General features: G+C 37.8%; 1 protein-coding gene across 1 annotated transcript; it reads left to right on the plus strand.

The window, feature by feature from the left end:
* Window positions 1-1,407: 1,407 nt before the first annotated feature.
* Mcm3 (minichromosome maintenance 3) lies at window positions 1,408-23,362 on the plus strand. The gene is made up of 13 exons (XM_085945292.1): window positions 1,408-1,646; window positions 1,755-2,032; window positions 3,729-3,903; window positions 4,561-4,799; window positions 6,014-6,253; window positions 7,306-7,470; window positions 8,210-8,408; window positions 10,818-10,966; window positions 11,657-11,747; window positions 11,961-12,176; window positions 18,799-19,050; window positions 20,237-20,415; window positions 21,628-23,362. The coding sequence occupies exons 1-13, from the start codon at window positions 1,569-1,571 to the stop codon at window positions 21,827-21,829; spliced, it is 2,463 nt and encodes an 820-aa protein (XP_085801418.1). The 5' UTR covers window positions 1,408-1,568; the 3' UTR covers window positions 21,830-23,362.
* Window positions 23,363-25,953: the final 2,591 nt, after the last annotated feature.

The raw sequence follows: 25,953 nt of genomic DNA on the forward strand, positions 1-25,953 counted from the left end.
TCAGCATCTTAATCGACGCTCGTACGTTGAACTTTTCTTCCTGTAGCAGTTCTGTTTCGCCGTTCGGTGTCCGTTGCTTTAAGAATATCCTGCTCACGGTCATTCAGATGTTGCGCCATAATCACTGATCACTTAACGTTCGTCCAAGATTTTTTTTTTGTTAGTTAGAATGAACAGTCAAACGCAACATGTAAACAATAAGAAAGCCAAATCCAGAATGAAGACAAAGTGGTCCCAAACTCCATACATAAAAAAATGGACGCGCGGGTATGACCAGTAAATAAAAACGGAGGAATGACCAACGACAAGAAAAATAAATTAGTAGAATATAACCTCACGCGGAGAAGAAAGAGCAAACCCTCTCTCCAAGGACTTCAAAGTCAAATTCGAATAATACTGAATACGAATATAGGTAATTCTATTAATTTACCGCCATTGACGAGCCAAAGTTCCTGAGTAAAATATCAAAAATGTTTTTTGGGGGCTCTACTGACGAGCCAAAAGTCCGCGGACAATTAATATGTAGGTACAAATAATAAAAACGGTGAACTTTGATGTCTGTAATAAGTGTAGGTATCGCAATCAGCTGTCAACGCAAAGCTTGACTTTTTACTCGTTCGGTGGTCAGTAACAGCGTATACACAAATTATTGGACTTTGATTCGTCAGTGCGCTAGCAAAGCGTGTTTAAAATACAACGAACCGGCGGCATTGAGGTGCCTCATGCTGACAAAAGTCTGACAACTTACTTTAAATCGACCGACTTGCATGGTTATGGAGCAGGGACGTAAGGTAAATATACTTGTATTTCATTCTAAAACAATAATATAATGTAGGTATAAAAGACGCGTTATAGTATTGAAATTTATTGTGAAAATCTGGTTACCAAATGAAATATAAAAAAGTTCTTGTAAATTGCACAAACATTGAAATGATGATTAAACGAACTGAGTCATAGTTGAAAAACGCCAAAATTCTTTAAGTATGTAGGTAGGTTGGTAGTTGGTGTACAAAAGTGTGGTTTCTCATTATAGTTTTTCATTTTTACAATTTTTATTGAATTAATTTAAACAAAATCGTCAGTACAGTACATATTTTTATTGTTTTGGTTAATTTTTTCAACCATATTTTTTTGCGTCATTTTTATTTTTGAATATTAATTAAAATTTATTGATTTTTGTTAAGATTTATGAACACTGTAATATTTTCGTAGACCTCCAAACTTATCTGGAGAATGAGTTGGGGTGTTACTGTCAAAAGCTACCCAATCACGACTCGTCACTGGAAAAATTGAACATTTGAATGACGTTTTTCAATATGGCGTCCTATGGTAGTTCGTAGTTCCATTTTTGGCCAGTCTCCATATAAGTAGGTCTGTACGTCGTAAGACTCGTAAGAAAAGTATATTAGTCTATGGTCGCACGTCTCTAATCTCTGTGAATCTATGCAACTTGCAATTTATGAACGGACCTAAATTCCCGCGAAAATTGTGACTGCTCTTCAGCGTTGTTCGTACGGTCTGTCAATTTTTTGTTTTTAATTTGTAATAAATAAAAATACCGAAAAACAATGGAAGTTGATGGCGGAGAAATCGATCAGCGTCTGCGTGATTTGCAGCGGGAGTATTTGGAATTCCTCGACGATGAGGTACAAACATAATTATAACACTTCAAAATAAGTTCCAACAGTACATAGTAATTTTCGATACAATGATTTGGATTCGCTACTTATCCTTTTTATTGTTTTGTTTTGTAGGAAGACCAGGGAATTTACATGGAGAAAGTGAAGATGATGATTGCTGACAAGTCATCGAGGCTCGTAGTAAATGTAAATGATTTAAGAAGGAAGAATCCGCAACGAGCTTTAAGTTTGTTGATCAATGCGTTTGAGGAGCAAATGGCTTTTCAGAGAGCATTGACGGAATATGTCGCTTCTGTTGATCCGTCGTATGCTAAGGAGCAAGAGGAGGTCTTCATTGCATTCGAAGGAAGCTTTGGCAATAAGCATGTCACACCGAGGAGTCTCACATCAAGGTTATTGTTGTTATTTTTTCCGATTAACTTTAATATCTAAATTTCTCTATCTTGTTATTTACTGCTCATTCGAACTGATTCAGTGTTACCAACTGTATCTTTTAGAACCGGAGAGTATAATAATATTCTTTTATATCATTAAGAAACCTGCAAACTATTTTCTTTAAATGGTTTAAGGGCCACCCACATTGAGGTGCATATCACGGTGCTTGTCGCCTGCTGTCACGGGCTGGCGCTACGGGGAAAAAAATGTGTAATGTGGTAGTTCTTGGTGTTTAAAATGTTATAAGACTGATGCTCCCATCCCGTAGCACATTTTGAACCTTTAAATGAACATTGTCAGTTGGCAAAATCTGCCGTAATCATTAAATAAGAATGAGCGCACTTCACGTTGACCTGCACAGCATCGGCACCTGCATGATTCAATGAACGACAATTGAATGTTTTTATCATATTCCACATGCCAACACTTTTCGTCTGTCACGTCAAACTGTCAAACTGACATTCTTTTTTGTTTTTTGCAGTTGGCACTATGTATTTTCTATGAGAATGTTGTCTATTATCCATAGTCTGCAGGTCGTGTTTTATTATCTATAATATCATGCCGCATGTATTTTAACGTATGCACACGTAGAAACTGTTAAAATTAATTGAAATTAGCATGAATGATTAATAATAATTCAAATTACTAATACATTATAGTAGGCACTCTTCATCAGTGTCATTATTCAGTGAATATATGAGATGGTGCACATTCAAAATATTCTGTAAAATGACGAAACCATAGACATTTTTATCGCCGTGAGTTCACGTGACGAGTCTGCGACACGCATCTCAATGTGGTTCTCGCTTAATCCTCCAGTCTTTCCTGTTCCTTGCCAATCGTCTCCAATTTTCAGACCTTTCCATCCTTTTCCAGCATCCATAAGGTTATTCCACCAGTTTCGGGGTCTGAGTGAAGGTCGCTGGTGTACTCCCACGGTCACGATCTGTAGTGTCCTATCATTAGTTATATCTACATACGTACATTTTTTCCTTTGCTAAAGAAACGCATTGCAGGGCATGCGTTATATGCACATTGGCTGCCTCAAACCAGTTTCAAAATGGTAATTTTTCTTGATGAAAGTGCTACTGCACAGCTCCATCAACATTAGATTTTTATGTAACTTCACGTTGTTGTTGCCAACAGAATGATGAAATATGTAAATTTTGAAGGATTCAAAATGAAAAATGGGTTCCTGTCAGTTTAAGGGTAGCCAGTGGCGAACAAATTTTGGAAATAGCCGATATACTGGGTTATTTGTTAGGTTAGGTTGGGTTTTCATTCGTGAATTCATGAATTTTGCCAAAATAGGCAATGAAAATTAGCGCAGTTCCCGCTTGGCTTCCCGTAAACCTTTACCAACCTTTAGATCCATAAATGATATTGACTATTGTCTAAATTACATCACATTTTTGAACTCTCCTACCATTTTTCTGAAATTTTTTTTTTATTGGTTTTATAATGTCACGTTTTCTACGACCCTCCCTATTCTCTTTCATCAGAAATCCTCACATTATATCAGACCCCTTACCCTTCTCATGGCGTGATATCATACATGGTTGACCTGCTTTGGATATCAAAAGTTTGCTTCGTCAAACACGGGTGGTCTATGAACCCCATAGTAAATTAATGCTAAACATATTTTTCATTCAGATACCTGGGCAATCTGATTTGCGTCGAAGGCATTGTGACTCGGATCTCTCTGGTGAGACCAAAGGTAGTGCGGAGTGTCCACTACTGCAGCGCCACCAAGAAAGTCATGGAGAGGCGATACACTGACCTCACTTCCTTCGAAGCCTTCCCGACGAGTGCTGTTTACCCCACAAAGGTCTGTATCAAAGACTTTTATTCAATTAATTTGTTTTTATTTCATTGTCTATGTAATGCGATGTGGATGTTGGCCGCCACATGAAGAGGTTTCCTAACAAATTTTTTTATGAAAAATTGATGTTAGTCACTTGCTCAACCTATTTGGTCCAATCTCTGGTCCAAACACGCATTGATGAACAACATGTGAATTTACCCTGGGTTCAAACCAGGGACACTTGACGTTATAAGCTGACGCAGTAGCCGCTCGGCCATCGTAGGTGTAAGCGTATGGAAAATATTATTGGCTGAAAATTACCATATTGCAATTACCATAAATTCCATACTAATTAGCTGACACCTTATTGTTTGCATAGTGTCTATTATCAATATATCTTGTTAGTTTTACGAACTGTCAGAAATTATCTGCGCCTCAAATTTATGGGAGTTTAGCTGAAAGTTTATCCTATATGGTAATTATCAATGTAGTGAACATTACAAATTCATGACATTCACAACATGAAAATAAATAGGTGGGTAACAATATGAACAATAGTTTCTATGGATAAAGAAAGGTGGAGAGAGTTGTTGGAGGATGCTAGGACCCACCACGGGTTGTCATACTCCCAATGATGATGATAGTATGATGAAGTATGAAAAACTTGTTATTAATTATCAGGATGACGATGGAAATCTTCTGGAAACAGAATACGGACTGTCGCTGTACAAAGACCACCAGACGCTGAGCATACAAGAGATGCCGGAAAAGGCACCGGCCGGGCAGCTGCCGCGCAGCGTAGATGTCATCTGCGATAATGATCTGGTGGACCGCTGCAAGCCGGGGGATCGTGTCCAGATCGTCGGCAACTATCGATGTCTTCCTGCTAAGCAGGGAAGCTTCACCGCTGGCACTTTCAGGTGTGAACAATTTATTTTGCTACTTCATAATATGTGTAGGCATAAAAAACCAGATGATTATCACTTTTATTTCTTCAATATTTCGATGCAAACTTTTGGTGTTTTGTTTGCGTTGGGTTATTATAATAATATCAGAAAATTGGATAAATAAACATACATAAACATATCTATCTATTGAAAGAATCATATCGTCGGTCCTTATTAAAAAAGTCGGATCTGCAAAATGCTATTTTTCAGTACGAACAATCAAAGATGTTCCATCAAATATCCTTTGTGACCTATTGCTTGCCATAATGAATAAAAATACGGGTTATAGAAACTTTTCTAAACTCTTATAAAAACATCCGTCTGTCCGGTGAACATAGCAGCAACTGTCAGATCCTACGCATCTTGCTCACCCACGCCCAGCCAACAATGTCGGTTGGTAAGAGCCGACATTGTTATTCGGACACTTTCGGTAGATCCGTCATTTTTAACTTGAGTATCTCGAAATTTTTCAAACAAACAAAAAAAACTGTGATTGTGGTATAAATGTTTAAAGTGTTTAAATAACTTTTACGTAATAATCCGAAAATGACAAAATTTCAGATCCGACTTTTTTAATAGGGACCGACGATATTGGTTTATTAACATTACACCCACGGTGGCCGCGCGGCTTAAGCGTTGGACTATAAAGCCGTGGGTCCCAGGTTCGAATCCTGGGTCTGGCAAGTACACATATTGTTTTTCAATTTGTGTGTCAGAGTATGGACCTAATAGGTTGAGCAAGTGGCTGACATCCATTTCTCGTAAAAAACAAAATCTATCAATACAAACCTCCACTCTGTGGAGGCCCATATGATCCTGTCAGGATAGGACATGGTCGGATGATGTTGTTAAGAAAAGAAGTGTTTCAAAAACTATTGTGTTATACTCGTTTACACGGAGAATGTTGTTACCTCGGCGACTAGTCAGTTGATGATACTCGGTGATTTTAATTTCTCACCGTTGGACCTGTTGAATCGGTCCGTGTTCTTTAGAACATCACTTAAATTAGTATGTTAGTATTGCACCAGTTGGTGAAGCACATTGCCGGAATGCAAAGGACGCAGGTTCAAGTCCCGCTTAGTACAAGATATATTAAGTATGTTTTTTAGGTGTTCCAAATTATGAATGTTACATTCTCCAATTTTATTTAGAAATAGAGTAATAAATCCATAATAATTGTTTTGCAGAACTATCCTAATCGCAAACAACATCTCCCAACTGAGCAAGGATTCCAACCTTTCAATTTCCCGCGAAGACATCGCCATGTTCAAGAAGCTTGCCAAAAAGTCCAACGTGGACATCTTCGATCTGCTGGGGAAGAGTCTGGCGCCCTCCATCCATGGCCACGAGTACATCAAGAAAGCTATCCTCTGTCTCCTCTTAGGCGGGGTGGAGAAGATTCTTCCCAACGGTACAAGGTTGAGAGGGTAAGGGTATGATAAATTAGTTTTCCAAAAATCATTTAGAAGCCGTTGGTATGTTTGAAGTCAATTAAAGCAGTGACATATGTACATATGGCTTGTACATCATTATTTTCTCTCAATTTTTTTGCTGGATTCCTTTGATTCGCTCTTGACACTTCTGGTATGACATAAATCTGGAGAAATTTGACTAGTAATGAACCACTGATATATTAAAACAGATACATTGTATGAAAAATAAAAGTGCCCTCTTAGATGACCATGCCATACAAATTGAGTACTCGGGTCCATAAACAGAAAAATACAGAAATTTACCCTACCTACTGACATCTCCGTCCAAGTTGTGAGTGAGAAGAGGCATTCACCGCCTCACTCAGTATGTGGTGTTTTCGTCTGTGTATAAACTTAAGGGATGAACAAATTACACCGGTATTGTGGTCGGAAACGGCGATTTTATTTTAAATATTACAGCTAGGATTACTACATTTTAATAAATTTGTTTTCGGAGCGCGTCAAAATTACGCTCTTTTCTGTTACAATGACAGAATCCTTCTCCGTGTTTTCCCAAAATGGCTGTTCAACCTCCTCTTCTGCGCATGCGCGCCAAGATCTTTGCTTTTCGATTCCGCCGCCGCAATAATTTAGCACTGCTAATAGATCTACGGCTATATCACCAAATTTTTATTGTAAAAATACTTATGATACCTATGCAGTTAAATAATATTAACTCTACTTACATTGCAATAGGCCGATTTTTAAATATCTTCATCTGATGTCTTTGACCTATTTTGCAAAAGTGTCCACTTTAGTGTTTAGATTTTTTATGGATGGATTTATTTTGTATATCAATGAAATGGACCTTCACAATTTAAGAAACAAGCCCCTAACCTCCAAGAAGGGAGTAGAGGAACGAAGGTAGGTCCCGGTTTTCACTCTGTAGACCTAAACGGATAGAATGTAGCATTTCTAAATACCGAAAGGTCCATCGAAGTCTTGAGAATGTTTTAGAATGTTTTCGTGTAGTTAAAATAATTTGATGTGGTGGTTTTGCCTTGCAGGGATATAAATGTGTTGCTGATAGGTGACCCTTCAGTCGCTAAATCCCAACTGTTGCGTTACGTGTTATTGACTGCGCCCAGGGCTATTCCGACAACTGGACGAGGCTCCAGCGGTGTCGGTTTGACAGCGGCCGTCACTACTGATCAGGAAACTGGCGAAAGAAGGTACCTGGTATATTATTTAAAATACTTCCTATCGTTCAATGTGGATGACATGTGCGTGACGAACCAATGCAAACACGGTCGACACTATAATGTACTTAGCTCTGTTACTTTTACCTGTAGTGAGAAATGTGATTCGCGCACGTGATGTATTTTTACTCTTGTTATTGTTATATTACAGGAATATTGGCCAAACATTAATAATGCATTATAATAGAGATTCCGTGAGGACCAAATGTCGTTTGTTCAACGCGTGCATGCTACCTGTGCTCTTGTATGGCTGAGACATGACATCTTACTAAGCTTCAAAGGTCTCGGTTTTTCAGCTTTGAGAATTGATGTTTCTGTTGAATCTTAGGGGTACATTGGTACGACTGCATTACAAACACTGGAGTCCGTGAGCAGACACAGCAGCCCTCGGTGATTGAGGTAATCAAGAAGAGACGCTTTACGTGGCTAGGACATGTGTTCCGGATGCCGACAGAGAGTGCGACACTTCGTACCCATGTGGCACAGCCTCAAAGGTTCTGTCGCCGTGCCCGGCCTTCCTCACCTTACAGTGGTACTATAAAAACAAGCTACACGCTGCAGGTCTGGCATGGCGGGAGGCGCAAGTGTTGGAGATGGACCGAGGGAAGTGGCGCGAACTTGTGCTTGCCCTATGCCCCAATGCTGGGTCGTGACGGGGTGAAAGAAGAAGATAATAGAGATATGTACTAATGATTTTTCATGCTTCTAACAGGCTAGAAGCTGGTGCCATGGTGTTGGCTGACCGAGGAGTGGTTTGTATCGATGAGTTTGACAAGATGTCGGACATCGATCGAACGGCCATCCACGAGGTGATGGAGCAAGGTCGAGTGACCATCGCCAAGGCGGGCATCCACGCCAGTCTCAACGCTCGCTGTTCAGTCCTCGCCGCTGCCAATCCTGTCTATGGAAGAGTAAGACTATAATAATGTCACATTTTATTTTCATACACGTAATTAAATATCCATTTAAGTAGTCAGCTGCATCCCAGAAGTTATAAAGTAGAAGCTCGGTTATCCAGACTAATTGGTTACGAAGATAGTCCTTCTTCTTCTTCAGCCATGTCCTCCCCTTAGCTGGAGCATATGGACACCACACAACTAATCCAAGAATCCCTGTCGCTCGTCAGTCTTCTTGCGTCATTCACGAAGGTAGTCTGGATAATGATAAATCTGGATATATTATATATAAAGGGTTTTTAAACCGGATAGAATTTGAAATAAGGTCTGATGATGGGTTACATGTAAATTGTACGTAAAAAAATTTACTGTGGAACAATTCGCCGCGAGCTTTGTTATCGGAAAGAGAAGACCGTATACTATACATACGGTCTCCAATTTTATTGGATTCAATATGAACATTGATTCAATTTTCATAGCTGATTTTGGCAAAATTCATGAATTCAAGAATGATAACCTACCCTAACCTAACAGATAATCCAATATATCGGCTATTTTAAAAATTTGTTTGCTGCTGGCTTCCTGTAAAGTGTAAACCGACAAGAACCGTGTTTTATTTAGACATGAATATTATGTCAGTACTATACGACCCAAAGAGGTTGGACGGTCTTTAATATAAGGCCATATATTTCCGATACAACATTTCACGGTAAAGTGTTATCACCGGCCTTCCGCGCGCTCTTAAGCGGAGATAGCAGGCCGTGATAACGTCAAGGCCAAAGCGGGGGTGGGAGACAAACGCACGGGGTATTTTGTCAAGGCTGGTATATTTTAAGTAGATACAGGTTATTGTCGTGGCGGTGGGTTGGTCATGGCGAGCTGCAGACGTGGCTTCTTTGCGTCCTAGCTGCTGATGCTTGGCATCCGAGGCGAGTCAGTGCTTGCGGCGTGGCGATGCAGTCTTTTTGGCTGGCTGTCCGGAATGCTTTTAGCTTGGTATCTTGCTTGGCGCCGACGCGGTCCTTTTGGCTGGAGAATAGGGGATGTTGGCTTGGCTTCGCGTCCGAGGCGAGCAGATGCGAGAAGAGATCCTGGCTGGTTGACGTCTGATACGAGAGAGCTTTTTCGGGCGATGCTGTTGGTTCGGCGTCACGGGAAAGAGAGAGATTTTCGCGCACGTCTAACTGTCAGGTGGCGTCATGTTTGTCTGTCGGTCGGGAACCTCCCTGTTTTACCGACGGATTGACTAGTGGCGGCGCGAGCAGCCGTTTTTGACAGACCGCGTCTGTTTTGGCGAATTTGAATTTCCGATTGAGGCGGGCTTCGCTCGGCCGAGGGTTACGATAACCGCGAAGAGTGGACGTAGGCTGTGGTATTTTGGGAAATATGATGGTTTGGCCCGCCCTTTGAGGTGGTCTCCTGTGGGAGACCTTCATCTGATATCAGTGTGATACGGTGAACTGTATATGTGAAAGTTTCCGGACACGCTGATGATGTCGCCAGTGTGTAAACTGCACCAAATGGTGAATTTTTGTGGATGTAATAGAGTCTGTAGGGTCTCTTCTGGATTGGACTCACTCCCATCTAAGGCAATTTTGTTTATTATCAAACAGTTATGCCAGAAACAAACCTCATCGCTGAATGCAATTTTGCGGAAAAATAATGTCTATATATTATGTTGCGCGAATCGACGACTAATTTTCAAAGTAAATTTGAATAATTCGGTAGCGTTGTTCAAGCGTGACTATTCATGATGCTCTGCCAGACTACCGATCATAAATGTCAATAAGTGAGTGTAGTATCACAGCTCTATCTAAGGCTGATTTTCCAGTCACGCTGACCGTCGGCGCTGATCGGCGAATATGTATTATCACAATGTGTTCCTAATAAAACTGATTGCTCGGCGGTGTCCAGCATCGGCGCCAACCGTGCACATCCGTACGCGCTGTGCGTCAGCCCCACTGACAATCAGCATGAGAAAATCAGCCTAAGTTCTATCTAAGCAAAAAAAAAAAAAAACACCTGTTATTAACATGTTTTCTAGTATTTCTATCTATTATTCTAGTGTTGTAATAAAATTACTTTTACATAATGTTATATGGTACCTAGGTAGAAAGACTCATCTGGTCAGTTCTTTCATATGGCTCAGAATATTGGACAGTAACAAAGTATAGTGAGAATGTGTCAGCTGTTTTCGAGAGTAAAGTCCTATAAAAAATGTATGGACCAACTCTTTTCGACAGAGTGTCATAGTAGGTGCATCAGTATCCAGAATTGACACTTGGTGGGGGAAAACTGTGGAGTTTGAAATAGAGTACTTGTAACTTGGGATACCAGCCTCAAGTTGTGGAATCAAAGTTGATAATGTTATAAAGTTTGTGAAATTTCCGGCATAAAGACGTTTGGTCTTGTTATCTTTTTTAGTATGATCAATACAAAACACCCATGGAAAATATTGGCCTGCAAGATTCACTTCTGTCCCGTTTTGATTTACTCTTTGTGATGCTGGACATGGTGGAAGGAGACCACGATCATATGATATCCGAGCATGTTGTCAGGATGCACCGATACAGGTAAAAACACTCACCATCTATCAATTCAATTGACGGTTGTTTTATATTTATATACAGTTGGACTTGGTTTTTACGAGGAAGATGGGACCGGCTGAATTTGATTGTTATAAGCATTACTCGTTATATAACATTTTTCGCGCCATGTTCTATTTAAGCATAGAACATAATAAATCTGAAAACCATCTTAAAAATCCCCGAAATAAGCATGGCATTCATAAACTACAAAAAAAAGTTGTTTATTGTAATGAAGTGATGAGCTGCCGGCGCTGGTAGGTACCTACTGACTTCACAAAGCTTGATTTTTTACATGCAATTTCAACCATATGATACTTTTTCACCAATTAGATACCTACTTAGACACTTCACTAGTGTCATAAACGTAATTTGATCCCGGCGGCATCGGTCTAGTCAAGTGCCCGGTCAGATTTTATTGCTTAGGGTCGAAAATGTTGTTTTTAAACGATCAACACATTAACAGTTTTCCTCGGTTAACCCGAGAAGTAGCTTGTTATAAAAGTGAATAAATGTATGGAGAAAATCATAAACTAAAATGTCAACGAATGTTTCCTCATTACATCCTAGATCTCGCTATTTCCTTGATCGTAATAACCAAGTTCGACTGTAGTATGTATAAAACAGAATCTCTTTACGCTTATTTTACCATAATCTGTAATTACTTTTGTTTTTTAGGAATCCTAAGGAACAAGACGGTGAAGTCCTGCCAATGGGGTCCTCCGTGGACATGTTGTCCACTCATAATCCTGATCAAGACGATACTGAGGTAAAATATCTTTATGATAAGTTATTTTTGTTCTTCTGTTGTCCACCGATTTTTTACTTTACTTATTACGTATGTTAGTAGATGAACATATTTGTACATGATTTTTGAAGGAAAAGGAATGAAATCCTGCAGCATACTGGTTGCGAATCACTATTCTACAGTAACAAGTTCAACATCACTGCCAATGGTAACTGATTTTTTGTTTTTTTTTAGGAAACCGACACACCGATCTATGAAAAATACGACGCCCTGTTGCACGGCAGCACGAGATCTCGGAAAGATCAGATCCTGTCAATGCGTTTCATGAAGAAGTATATCCATTTCGCCAAGTGCATGAAGCCCAAACTCACCGAAGAGGCTTCCGAGGCAATTGCTGATGAATACTCCAAGCTCAGGAGTCAGGACATGATGGATAATGATGTAGCCAGAGTGAGTAGACAGTACAATATTTCAAGTTTTAGATGATTAAATTATTACCATTGCCTCTACAATCCATTGTGGGTTTTGATTGCCTCCTGAAAATATATCCGCTCTGTCGGCAGTATTGTATGCATTGTAAAAAAAATCAACCTGCAGTTAATGCGCTTGCTTTGATTACTTATTTATATACCGTTATTTGTGATTTCACATCTAAATAATGATGGTTCATTATATAAAAAACCAGCCTCATATCACTAGTGCAAGTCATTTTTATTGTCGGGTTGGTCTTGACAAATAAGTATCACCATGGGCCCCACAAGGGGGGGGGGGGGGCTGATAGGGCTCTAGCGTGGGAGCCCGGGCTTAGGGGGACCCAGTGTGGCGACCAGCTAAATGAGATGAACAGAAAAAAAGACACTTTATAAAATATTGACCTTAATTTTGTCATGCAACTAAAATGAATTATTTTATTAGGCACAACACAATTATTCATTTCATCATACCTACTTATTTCGGCTCTTGTGATTTACAATCTTTATCGCTGTCTATACGCAGTAAGCACTCCTCGTGTCTCGTGTCGTTTTTTGACGAAATACAATACAATACGTAATAGTAAGTAAATCAATTGTCAAAAAAATCAAAAACAATAAAAATACTCGGAGACAAAAAGCGTTATTTTGTGGTGGTGTTTATGAGTAAAGTTTATGACATTAGGTTCAGGTGATGACAACTTGTGATGACAAAGTGATAACAACAGGTGTTTGTTTTGATAATTAACCCCATTTGAGATAATTCAGATAATGCATGCCGACAAAGAAAATTAACTTAACAAAAGGTGCATTATATAAAGTTTATAACTCATATCCCTGTCTGTCAGGAAGTCTCTAACATGTCTGGCAGTGTAGCCAACTGTAGTATAATTATAGTATTTGTACTATAATTTTGGTGCGCATACTATATCCGATATAAAAATAGTATAGTACGCCCAAAATTCTATACTTTTGAATATCGGATAAAAGTTTTTTTTTTCCTAATGATTTCATTTCTACAATAAAAAAATAGAGGAAAATTGGTCAAACCGAGAGAAAAAAAGGTTTGTGAGGTAAAAAACAGTCCTCGAAACGAAACAGTTTTTCAGATTCGCTGTTGAAAAAATGTATAGTAGGAGGTAAAAAATGTGACTAAAAATGAGAAAAATACTACTTTTTGGGACCACGTAATTATAATTTGGTCACAAAATGATAACAATACTGGTCTGGTGCAATGCTGCCAACCGTATAAGTTTAGTATGTGTAGTATAATTTTGGTCCGCATACTATACTATATACATGCATCAAAATTCGCTATAATATTAAAAAAAGTCACAAGTTTACTTCGAGATTATTAAAAGTTTAAAATATTTGGTTGTGCAATACAATTTTTTATTATAGTTAGTCGATATTAAATCTTCGAGTAGATTAGGTAGGTACTCAACAATACACTGAATACACTTACTAATTTTTATCTCGTGGAACAACATTTGGGAAACGCTGCAGTGTAAAGCATCACACTGTCGTTAACCTTAGTTTTAGATAGGGGGGCCCGCTAACGATCTTGGCCTGGGGGCCCCGCTTCAGGATGTGGGGCCATGTGTATCACAGTCACAAGTACTGTCTGACAAGAAATCGGCGATAACAGGAAGTCGCTGTAGTCACATATAGAGGACTTCTCAGTTATGTACCTGTCATGGTGGCAACGTGTGCTAGAGGCGTGTTTAAATGTATCAGGTCTCTTTTTAGATGCGACTCCTTTTCTTCTTCGCAATAAACAAAAAATTACTAATAATAATTTTAACATCACTCTTGATCGTTTTAGACATTTTTATTATAAAAATCTTCAAATTACGTAAATTGATAGATCCGTACACCATGGGAGCGTAAAATGAATTGATTAATTTGGGGGCGTTCCTCATTTGAAAACGGAAGTGCGATTAGCTTTACTGGAGGGGATTGTTAGTTCACAGTTTTAACATGTGGACAAGAAGTTCTTGTTCGATAGTATGAACCTTTTGTTATACTTGAATGAAACCATATTCTAAAGCAAATTTAATCACTCATCACAGATTTTATCATTCTTAAGTTTAACTTTCTTATAGAAACACTGACTTTTGTTCTATTATTTGCATTTTTACAAGATTGTCCATGTAAATAGTGGTGGTACATACCCACCGGTGGAGTAGTGACATACTGCACATCTCTGTAGGTGTGGATTTGAACCCCGTGTCCGGCAAAATTCATAAGTGTTTTAGATGTGTGTTTGATAATATAGAGTAATCATTACTTCTTTAACCCGGCCGCCGCATAAGTTTCAATACAGATTTGTTTGCTCTATCGTAATAAATACGGCAGTAAAAAATAGGCAGTAAAAAATGCGTGGTCTGACATTTATTGCCTTCAAACACATAAAGATTGCTGTGACACATATAAAATAGGAATTAATTGCCCAATGCACTCAAAAATACATGAACAAATATTTCAGTAACAAATTTCTCACCCATATCATTCGTCAGCCATGCTTGCAGAACGAATTGGAGCTCATATGCTTAATTTCACGGTACAAATCAATTAATCACACATTTGAATTTTAAACATACATATGCCCCTTTTGGGTGAGGAATTCACATTAATTATTTTTGATTGACACATTTAATATTTAAATCCTAAGTTTGTTATTTACAAAACTTGACACTTTTTTTTTTGTTTTTCTTCGAATTGCCACATACATGACATCGACGTCAAGGCTTATTGGTATTTCTAGTCGCCCGGAAGTAGCTCTGGCAAGTGTTGTGTCGCGGTTTTTAGCAATAGTCTGATTGGACTATCGCTTGTTGACGGTTGAGGTTGGGGTATATTTGAAGGGTTCACTTTATATTTATCCACTAATTGTTTAATCACGGTAAGCTGAAACTCACCCAATGTTTGTTTACGTCCTGTTATAAATTTATACAAATAAAATGAATTTAATAAATGTAAATCTATCATATGGAACGCCACTTTATTATACCATTTGATGGACTTACGCATGCACGACAAGCTACTAGGCATCATGTCGGCTTTGCCAACTGTGCCCATATTTTTGTTGTAGTCAATGACACATTTGCGTTTTTGAATGAGCTCACCAGTCCTAAAGTTTATTTTTCCTGTTGGCCCAAAAGATTCGTCGTGAAGCGTGGTCAGCATGTGAACCTCTCGTCTGTCATGCCATTTTAGAGCTAAAAGGGGACTGTTGCACTTAGCCTCAGTCTCTCCCTTTTTCAATTTTTTAAAATCCGGCATCTCTTTTCGTTTTTTCCTAACCGTTCCACATGCATTGGTCATATTAGCATGGAGAAATTTAAATAGCGCCAGACTGGAGTACCGGTTATCACACCACAGTGTATGACCTTTGCCGATATAGTCATTTAGCAGTGTCGTGACGACCGCACCAGAAATTCCCAAATTGTGTGTGTCCTCTATATCGGTCCCTTCTCCACAATAAATAATGAAGTCTATAATGTATCCAGTGAGAACATCACACAGGACGAACATTTGTATTCCAAAGCGATGGCGTTTAGATGGAATAAACTGCTTAAAAATCAATCTACCTTTAAATATTATTATGGATTCGTCGATACACAGATTCTGATGTGGTATCATTGACTCTCTGAATATCTTTCTCGTGTGTTCCAATAGTAATCTAATTTTAGCGAGTCTGTCTGGGGTGGTTGTGGTTACATTGGGATCAGAAAAATGCAGCATCTGTAAAATAAGCTGGTAACGATCCCTGGGCATTATGTTACCAAAAATATCTGCATGCAAGTACGGGTTGGTACTCCAATGCTTCGTGGGCTTATTTCTCGTCATCAGCATGGATACGGCAAAAAACGGATAGAGTTCCGGCACAGTAGTATCTTCCCAATTGTGTGACGGCGATTTTGGTCCAAGGTTGGTCACATTGTACGGAAAGTTAAAAAAAGTGTTAAAATCACTATTTAGAAAATGTTCAAAAAAGAGACACTCGGGAGAGGTTTCATCCAAGTCATTCGATGTCACGCCAGATCGAAAATCATCGAAATCATGAATAATAGGAATATAAGGCCCCGTTCTTCAAGATCGTAAGAATTCAATAGGCTCTATATATAGGCAATATCACGCTCCACATCATCTGCATCGCGGGCACTGTCCTGTTGGTCCAATTCGTCTACAGACATGTCGTAATCCGTGCCCAACTCTTCAATCACAATTGCTCCTATATTTACATTTTTCTCCGCCATGATGTTTAAGCACAAATATTTTTTTTAAATTCGACAAAAAATTTGAATTGTTTTTAATAAGTTTTTCTACGCTAACAATAAACACGAGTTCAAACACACACAAGTAATTAAAACCAGACGTACACACACCAGTTATTAATATCAGTTTAAAATTTCACTCAAAGTACGGACACAACAGTACAAAAACGTAATTATAATAATCGCGGTCAACACACAACTTATATAAATGTTTTTACAATGTTTTTATCAAATATTAATAAACATATAATTGTTTTAAAATCAGTTTTCAATTACAATGCTCGAAAATACGACACACATAAAGATGTAACGCGATCGCGACAAAGATCAACACAATATTATGATTCCTTGCACAGTCTAAGTCGCGCTCATTCAAATCGAAATGTGCCTGCCGGCGAAACTCGATAAATCGTGAGGGTTTGAAACATCGATGATTATGATATTAAAACAAAATATTTTCGAAAAAGTTATATAGGTGGTAGTAGGCGGATGAATCGGGCTATTTTCTAATAAAATTCTCAGTGCCATATGATTAATATTTCATGCATTATCGACAGGTCGAGGTTTACGTATCTGACCGCTATACGGTCGCGCACTTGTTACGTACTAGCTGTATCCTACTGAAATACGGTCGCCGGGAAAGGGTTAAGCTAAAATTATTAATACATATTGATTTCATTCTATGTAGCTAATTTCGAAAATTGAGATTCAATATTAGCTCAACATTTTAAAATGCACCTGTGCTTTTTGCTGCATTTGCAATGCGATTCTCCGTACATGTGAATTTATTACCGGGAAATTTGCAAATGGAACATTGTGAAATATGTTGCGATGAACAGTTAAAGGAGAAATTCCATCAGGTTGGTTTGGAAGAGTTTTACAAAACATTTATTTGGATAAGGAGAAATTTCCTGCATTTTACAAACATGTTCTAATGATGACTTCGCTATTTGGAAACACTTACACGTGTGAACAGCTTTTTAGTCGGATGAAGCATATCAAATCCCAAGTGAGAACACGAATCACTGATGTGCATTTGGAAAACTGTTCGCGTGTAGGAACAACCTCACTCGATATCGATATTTATGCACTTAGTTCTGCCACACAAAATCAAACTTGTCACTAAAATTTATTATTTTGTGTATTTTTTATTATTTCAAAAAAGTCTAATCTAATAAATATGTTTGATTCTCATTTTTGTTTTATTTTATTAATATATATATATATTTTTTTTGTATAATAAATAAAGAAAATCGGTTGTGCGGCCCGTTAGGAAATCTCATTTTTAGAATCTGGCCCGGCTGCTGAAAAGGTTGGCCACCTATGATGTACGCCTATATACTCTGCTTAGGAGTGAACATAGTAATTGACAAAAAATACTTTTAGCCTTGTAACACTAATCGAAGGCATATTTACCTCAGTACGATCCTGGCAAGTAAGTCACAGAATACATGTGTGAAACTTTCTACAAATTAGTAAGTTACAATTCAAATGGCTTACAGCTAATTAATATAATTATTAGCATTATTTATCCTTTTTAAAGTTTCTTTTTTATTATGTAGAATGTAGATAGTCTTCACATATTTTTCTTACATAACTAAAGTTAAATATCTAAAAAGCAAATGTTTATTCTCGCGTTGAATGTTGTGCCAGAGTACAGTGAGGGCGTTCTCAGCGACAAATTTGTTTCGTCCTGTGTACACGACAATTGCATATGTATATTGATACCGCCTAAACCATGGCATCCTCTGAGTATCCAAGGCCATGAGGCCTGAATTGTCATTGGGCGGATTCATGCAGACATGATACAGAAATTTCTAGCCCGTAAGCAATATCATTATTTCGAAAAAAATGTGTCAAATCATGCATGGACTCAATATGGCGTCACCTGCGCAGTCGAGCGCAGCCAGCACGCGCCGACGCATGCGCAAGATACCGTCCGGTCGCTTCGAGCGAGATTGCGAGGGAGATTGGTTGGTTGTTCGCTCTCGCCTCGCGTCGGCCGTTCGGAGCCGACGCACCTTCATGAATTATTTAAATTTTAAAAAATATGTTTAGGACGCTGTATTCTTGACTAAAGATATTCCGAAAATAAAAAGTCCTGTTTCCACCGTAAATCCGTGTTGTCAATAAAACCCGCATGTCCCCGAAAGGAGAAGCCAGCAAACCTAACCTAGACATTGCATCATCCCGCGTGGGTCCAGCGCGTCCTACGCCCCCCCTCCCCATCCTTCCGGAGGTGACAACATACATAATGAGGTTTTTTTTTAAATTTCATTTATTCTTTACAACTAATTCTTTTGTGCTATCATATTGACACAGACTCAACCGGTGACAGCTAGAACTTTGGAAACCCTCATCCGTTTGTCCACTGCCCACGCAAAAGCGCGGATGAGCGTAAAAGTTACGGCGGAAGACGCTCAGGCCGCCATTGAGCTAGTGCAGTTTGCCTACTTCAAGAAGGTGCTCGCCAAGGAGAAGAAAAAGAGGAGGAGGAACTCTTCAGAAGGCGGATCGGACGAATCCGAGACAGAGACCCCAACTAGACCGCGACCCAAAAGGACCAAAGCAGCCGTAAGTATAGTTCATCAGAAGATCCTATTCTTAATTCTTATGTTGAGTTTTATCAACGGTTATATGTGGGTTAATCCCAATGTTCTGAACCAGTCATATTTTAGTTCCCAAACAATGGATGATTGGTAGATTCTCCGATTTTGAAGCTCTTCGTCGAGAGTTTGAATACCGTGTCTGATAAATATACATATTATTTATCAATGTTTGCTCGGATCCAGAGTATGGTACTATGTAATAGGTGATTGACTGAAAATTGCTGAATATCTAATTGTTACTGAAAGATTAAAAAAGATATTTTAGCATTTTGTTATGAAGTGATAACATAACTCATAACGGAGGTCGGCCACTATCAGGGCGATCTTTGCTTTATCTTCTGCTACCAGGAACAGTTTGGTGGAGCCGTGCACTTATACCAATAATGGAGGTTCTTAAGCCACAGAAAGCGGTGTCGTCCTCTGCTATGCTTACTGTCGATCTTTCCTTGGTAGTTGGGAACTGCTATACTTTTGTTCTCTCCTAAACACAAGTGTATGAGGTACTGTAGTTTTCTCGTTTTGATACTACGCAGAATATCTCGATCCATTCCCGTTTGATTGATAATGTCAACATTTATCACCCGGTCAGTTAAAGGAACTTTGAGGATGTGTCACCCACATCTCAAAGCCTCAACTCCCGTGACATCTCCTGGTTTAACCTCCATACCATAGAAAAATGATTGAGAGAAAACAAACCATAGGTAGTTTCTGACCTAAGTTAAGGTCTCGATCACTAAGGCACTCCTTGCGATCTCAATTCTAGTTTTTATTTCTTGAGACTGGTCCCAATTATTCTCATTTACCCATGTTCCTAAATATTTATAGTGGTTCACATGTTCAATTGGTTTTCTGTTAATAACAATACTTGTGTTGGTGTTTGGTGTCCTTTATTTTGATACTGTTTATAATTTTGTTTATTCCTGAGGTTATAATGTATCAACATACTTTTTTTTTCAATAGATAGTTGCTGGAGATTCGCCAAATTCACTAGATCGTTACTCTGGATCAAACAAACCTTGATATTTTTACTAACCTTATACATATTAATTTCACCGGCTTGATATAATATATATTATTCTGCATACCCGCCAATGCATTTTCGTCTATTCCTCATGTACACAAGCTGATACAATTAGAATTTGTTTATTTAGGCTGGGGCAGATCCTTATGAGTACGCGTCGGACGCAGACATGGATGATGAGGAGACAGCTGCGGTGGCGTCCATTTCGCAGACCACCCTCCCAGCTAGTTCAGGCTCACAACAATCTTCAGATCAACAAGTTCCCGGTGCTGTGGAAGCAAGAACTCATGGACCTATTACAGCACCCAGGTATAGATCAACTTCTATATCAAGTCTTTTATGTCACAGCGCTGCATGTGCTGACACTATTACGTCACGTGGCTATTGCGCACTGATACTATTACGTTACGTGCTCTTTGCATGTTGACTTGTCATAGCAGATACTCTACCACTGGCACTTTTGAGGGGAATTAAAAGATTTCTTTTCTGTTTCTCCTCCTTACAATACTTTTACATTCAAAGTAATGCTCTTTGTCTGCTTCTCCACAGGCTTAGGCAGGTTTAATGTTAATAAAACTCGACGGGATATCAAACACACACTGAATTACGGGCGTGGGAAATGTAATAGCGGTGAAAGTAAATGCGGGGGCAAGGTTTTAGTTTCAGAAACAACCATGGTGACGTAGAAGACTCGAAATGAAAGTCGCACTGTATATATCGATATTAAAATCTAAAATACTACTGTAAGTGGAGCATATAGCCACTGTGGGGTAGTTTCAACTATGCGGTACTTGACAGTTTTCTTGCTTATTCTTATATCATATCAGCTTCTGGTAACTTAATTTAACTTTTTTAAGAAGTGGACATGTAATTTGACACATTTATAAAAAGGTTCACCATCCGTGATGTAGGTAATGTCAAGTTATGGTAAATATCAGTTATTACAAATATTTGATAATACCATTAAAGGTATAACCCTAAAAGATTTTTTGTACAATGAGCCATCTTTATTTAGATTTATAATCATATAAAATTGCAAATCGGTAGTAAGTACGCAAAAATAAAATATCTACAGCAAGTTGTCATTTTTTGTTATTTATAAGCAATGCATTGAATGCCACCAACGCAGGAAATATTAATTTTTCTGTAGTTACCAATTCAATCATGTGAAAATCTTAAGTATTGTTTTAAAAAATGTCATACTATCTATTATAGTAGTGTAAGACGCAATGCACACTGAAATTCGACTCGAAATCAACATTATCATAAATCATAACTGCTAACTATGTTGCGAGTCTTCCGCACACACAGCCGCGACGCGACCTTCACGTGGAGGAAGCTACTTTTCGAACTACACAAGCGACATTCATGCTGTGTGCGGGGGTACATTACGTAACGTGTGTTTTGTAAATGCCAGCAAATCACAGTGACAAATTCAACGTGTCATGACGAATTTGTATGTGCGACTCAGCTAAAACCTCGATGTAACAGACTGATTAATTTTTTTGTTGTTTATTTCAGACTGCAGCTATTCAAAACGTCTCTCTTCCAACTGTTCAAAGAAGAACGGTCACAGTCGCTCCCGGTACAGAGGATCAAGGAACATGTCAATCGACAATATCCTCACGATGAGTTTGGCCGCTCCGAGATTGACTCTGCGCTTGCCAAGATGACACAAGACAACCATGTAATGGTTGTTGATGATATCGTTATATTAATTTGAACAGAGTTGCTGTCGTCACCATTACAACCCGCAAATCTTAGTCATTGCCAGGACATTTCTCCATTCATTCACTTTCGTCCTCTACAATTTACCACGTATGTTAGTTTGGTAACATGTTTACTACACATTTGAAGCATCTTTTCCAAATATAGTATAACCTCGATAATTCGAAATCCAAGGGACCCTAAAAATTTGATTTCAAATTAGGGAAAATCGCTATAAATGGAATTTTCTGAGAATTTTTTTTTCGTCAATTTTTATGGGGACGATTTAGTATTGAAAAATAGTGGTACGTGGTATTTACCAGTGAAAAAAGTAATTTAATGGTGAACTAGTTCGAAATATGTGTTTTTTACACTTTAATTAAGGTGATACATCAGTGAAACAGCAAATAATTTTCAACTATAGGCGCGACGAAATTTTGGACTCGCTGCCATTCGGAGAGAGAACGTAGAGGTGGAAACACGTCAATTTGTTTCGTGATGGCGACGGGCGTATTAATTCTTAAATCGTGTAAAGATGACTAAAACTGGCGTAAAATTGGATTTGGGCCCCTTAAGCACTAATTACTGAGTAATCTGACATCCAGTTAGATTCTTTTCTTTTAAAATTTATGTTGATAACAACTGAATGTTTAGATTAAACTGGCAATAATGAATACAGTGACCCTTTGTTTGACAGGACTAGTTCACTAATTATTGATTCAATGAGTTAACTTGACATTTTTATTATTGTTTATAGAATATTAAAGTATTTTATTTTAAACACAATACACACCTACATACCCGATTTTTACTGTGAATTTGTATGACTCTAGATTAGGTTTTCGTAAGGAACAACATTCTTATTGTTCCTTACGAAAGTATTTTTGAAGTTATACTTCTTTAGGCGCGTTTGGGAAATCAGATCAGAGTGTATTTTTGGCGTGTGACATGTAACACATAATTTATTTTTCACATGAAAAAAATCGCACTCGATTGGATTCGAACCACTGATTGTTCGGTTATCAGCCGAACGCACTACCTTTACGACACAGTATGATACTGCAATCGTGAGGATTATACAGTATAATATTATAGTTTAGAATTGTTCCGTTGCCTAGGCAGCGAATTTATTATTGTCGGAGTTGCTAGGCGATTGATATATATATTTTAGTTTTCATAATGCCTTCAACAAATGTGGAGATGTAAAAAATATCGCGAGCGTAATCAAGCAGAGAAAAGAAAAACAACAGCAGAACGTGTTCGAGCTCACAGACTATGTCAAAAAATAATTTCAATAATAATGTTAAAGAAAATAAATTACACAAAAAAGTGTAACATCGGCAAATGGTCCTTCCAGTATTATTTCAAATCAAGACATATGTGTACTGACTCCCGGACCATCATGTCAGCAAGCTCATATTAGTCCAACACAGAATAATCGCAATATTATTACTGTACAAGCTGAGGTACATATACAAACTTCTCCTCGGCGTTGTAACGTCCGGGTAACCAAAATAACATCAGCGGAGCATACGTGACTATAGCGAGCAAAAAAAAAGAAATAATTAGCTGAAGCCTCACTCTTACAAGCCCTCTCTAATCGAGACATAGTGATGGATGAGGAAATTATTTATTAATTCATCATGGGCACTTCTGAATCGATTATAACCTCTGTATGGCAAAGATGAGTTTTGGTCCAATACAATTATTATTAAATTACAATTATCATGTGCTATATGAGACACAGATGAATCGCATACCCACGTTTTCATCAACCTAATCCACTGTAATATCTCAGACTAATCTATAGACTCAGGTAACGGCTTATTTTGTTTTGTTACGCCAAAGAAGTATAACTTCTAACGCGCGTACATAAGTACACACCGATTTTTTTTTATTCTTGGTAGATATCTAACTGGATGTCTGATTACTCAGTAATTAGTGCTTAATTACAAAGTGTAAAAAACACATATTTAGAACTTTTAATTAAATTATTACACCATTAAATTACTTTTTTCACTGGTAAATACCACGTAACACTATTTTTCAATACTAAATCGTCCCCATACAAATTGACGAAAAATTTTTTTTCTTCTGAAAATTCGATTTACTTATAGCGATTTTGAAATCAAATTTTTAGGGTCCCTTGGATTTCGAATTATCGAGGTTATACTGTATTTTTAATTCATAGTTTATACTGAGACCTCATGTTAATATACATTAATAGACCTTTGATTATCCGGATTCATCGATTTCATGTGGGCATCAGAAAAAGGCATGGATAATGGTTAAATCTTCACACAAGTTTATTTTGGAAGTGAAAGATTTTTTGTTTTTCGGTTACATATCTGGATTTATATTAACCGGACCACATTAAAGCGCGAACCAAATTAAGGTGCATGTCGCCTACTGTCACGGGCTGCCGCTACGGGAAAAAAGTGTGTTGTTCTTGGTGTTTAAAATGTTATCAGACTGATGCTCCCATACCGTAGCACATTTTGAACCTTTAAACGAACATTGTCAGTCGGAAAAATCTGCCGAAATCACTAAAACAACAATGAGGTCACCTCAAGTTGAACTGCATCGGCACCTGCATGACGTTTTGAAACGTTTTTAGTAGTTGGAAGTATGTATTTTCTATAAAAATATTGTCTATGGTCTGCAGTTTGGGTTCTGTTCAAAATATTATCTATGGATGTCATGTCGGAAGTAATTTTAACGTATGCACAAGTAGAAACTTAAAATTTATTGAAATTAGCATGAATAATAATAATTCAAATTACTAATACATTATAGTAGCACTATTCATGTGTCATTCTTCAGTGAATTTGCAGAGATGGTAAATCTTGAAAAAGATGGTTCAAAATATTCTGCAAAATGACGAAATCATAGACTAAATTTGTTAGCGTGACAGTAGGCGACATGCACCTCAATTTGGTTTGCGCTTAATCCCCAATAATTACTCCTGGTGTAGGTTATGTTTGTCATTTTATTTTTTTATATTTATGGCAATAGAATAAAGTATTTTTAATAATATACATACTTGTTTCAATAATCCCTTATGTATGTAGTATCCCCAATACCTCCTCCTTCCAGTCTTAACCAGGAATTGTCTATGATGTCTTTCCCAAGCGGTTAAAATTTAAAAGGTATTATGGAGTTAGAATAGATCTGCAGCAGGTCTTTTCTTAACGGTTATCACTTTAGCACGTTTCCGTTACTTTAATTGGTCCATATTAACACGGAAGGGATTCTATAAAGAAAAGTTATCAGCGGCTATCTCTAATTCATAATACGGCGAAAATTTAGGTTAGTAGACATGTTGGTGATGCTGAATAGAGGTGGGAAAACTGGTCGATTTTGAAGACTAAGTATACTTACTACCAGTATTAAAAAATACTTAGTATCGAAACTTGTTCCAAAATAGTATTTGAAATATCGGCTTTAATAGAATCATTAAAAATACACCCGCTTTTCCAAAAGTCCCATTTTCGAGACAGGTACAGCTGGAACTATGGCACTAGTCACTCCTGTTTCAGTAGAAAATACTGAAGCATTAAAAGCACTGGTTTCATTTATCTGTAAAGCATTTTCATGTACAGGTGGAGCTATATTTTGCCTGACAAATTCAATATGACTAGTTGGGTGATTGCGCTGTAAATGTTTCTTCAAATTTGACATAGACTTAATTGACAGATGGCATAATTTGTAACTATTTCTATGGAACGATTCCACACGAAACTTAACCTTTTAGTAGCCATTTTTACACAAATTGTTTATTAACTCTTTTACTCCCAGCTGATTTAGCCTAGCATATGCGTTTTTTGACAAAAAATCGTCGATTTAGTTTTATTTAAATAACTAATTCTACACATGTTTTAAAAATTTGAAACTTTTTTTGTGTGTTCTCAATGGTGTATAAAGCAATAATAAGTAATAACATTGATAGTTTACATCAATAAAACAAAAGAAAAAAATAATGTATCAATATTTATTTAGAAATGAACGGATAAAACTATGTTTGAACAACAAAACAAGTGTGACAAATTTTTTTTATTTATAACTAGCTGAAGTACCCGGCTTCGCACAGGGTCACTTCGTGGTTATATTTATCTTAGATATTTGAAAAATAATAAAAGT

Source organism: Rhyacophila brunnea, unplaced genomic scaffold, assembly GCF_057557595.1.
Source record: "Rhyacophila brunnea isolate RB1 unplaced genomic scaffold, BYU_Rbru_1.0 scaffold_18, whole genome shotgun sequence".
In the NCBI taxonomy this organism is placed as follows: domain Eukaryota; kingdom Metazoa; phylum Arthropoda; class Insecta; order Trichoptera; family Rhyacophilidae; genus Rhyacophila; species Rhyacophila brunnea.

What these genes read in the sequence shown, in the direction of transcription:
- Mcm3 (XM_085945292.1), top strand. Translation starts at nt 1,569, where the DNA reads ATGGAAGTTGATGGCGGAGAAATCGATCAGCGTCTGCGTGATTTGCAG. An exon ending in TGGAATTCCTCGACGATGAG is followed by an intron (nt 1,647 to 1,754) that starts GTACAAACATAA and finishes TTTGTTTTGTAG; the next exon opens with GAAGACCAGGGAATTTACAT. An exon ending in CCAAAAGGACCAAAGCAGCC is followed by an intron (nt 19,051 to 20,236) that starts GTAAGTATAGTT and finishes TTGTTTATTTAG; the next exon opens with GCTGGGGCAGATCCTTATGA.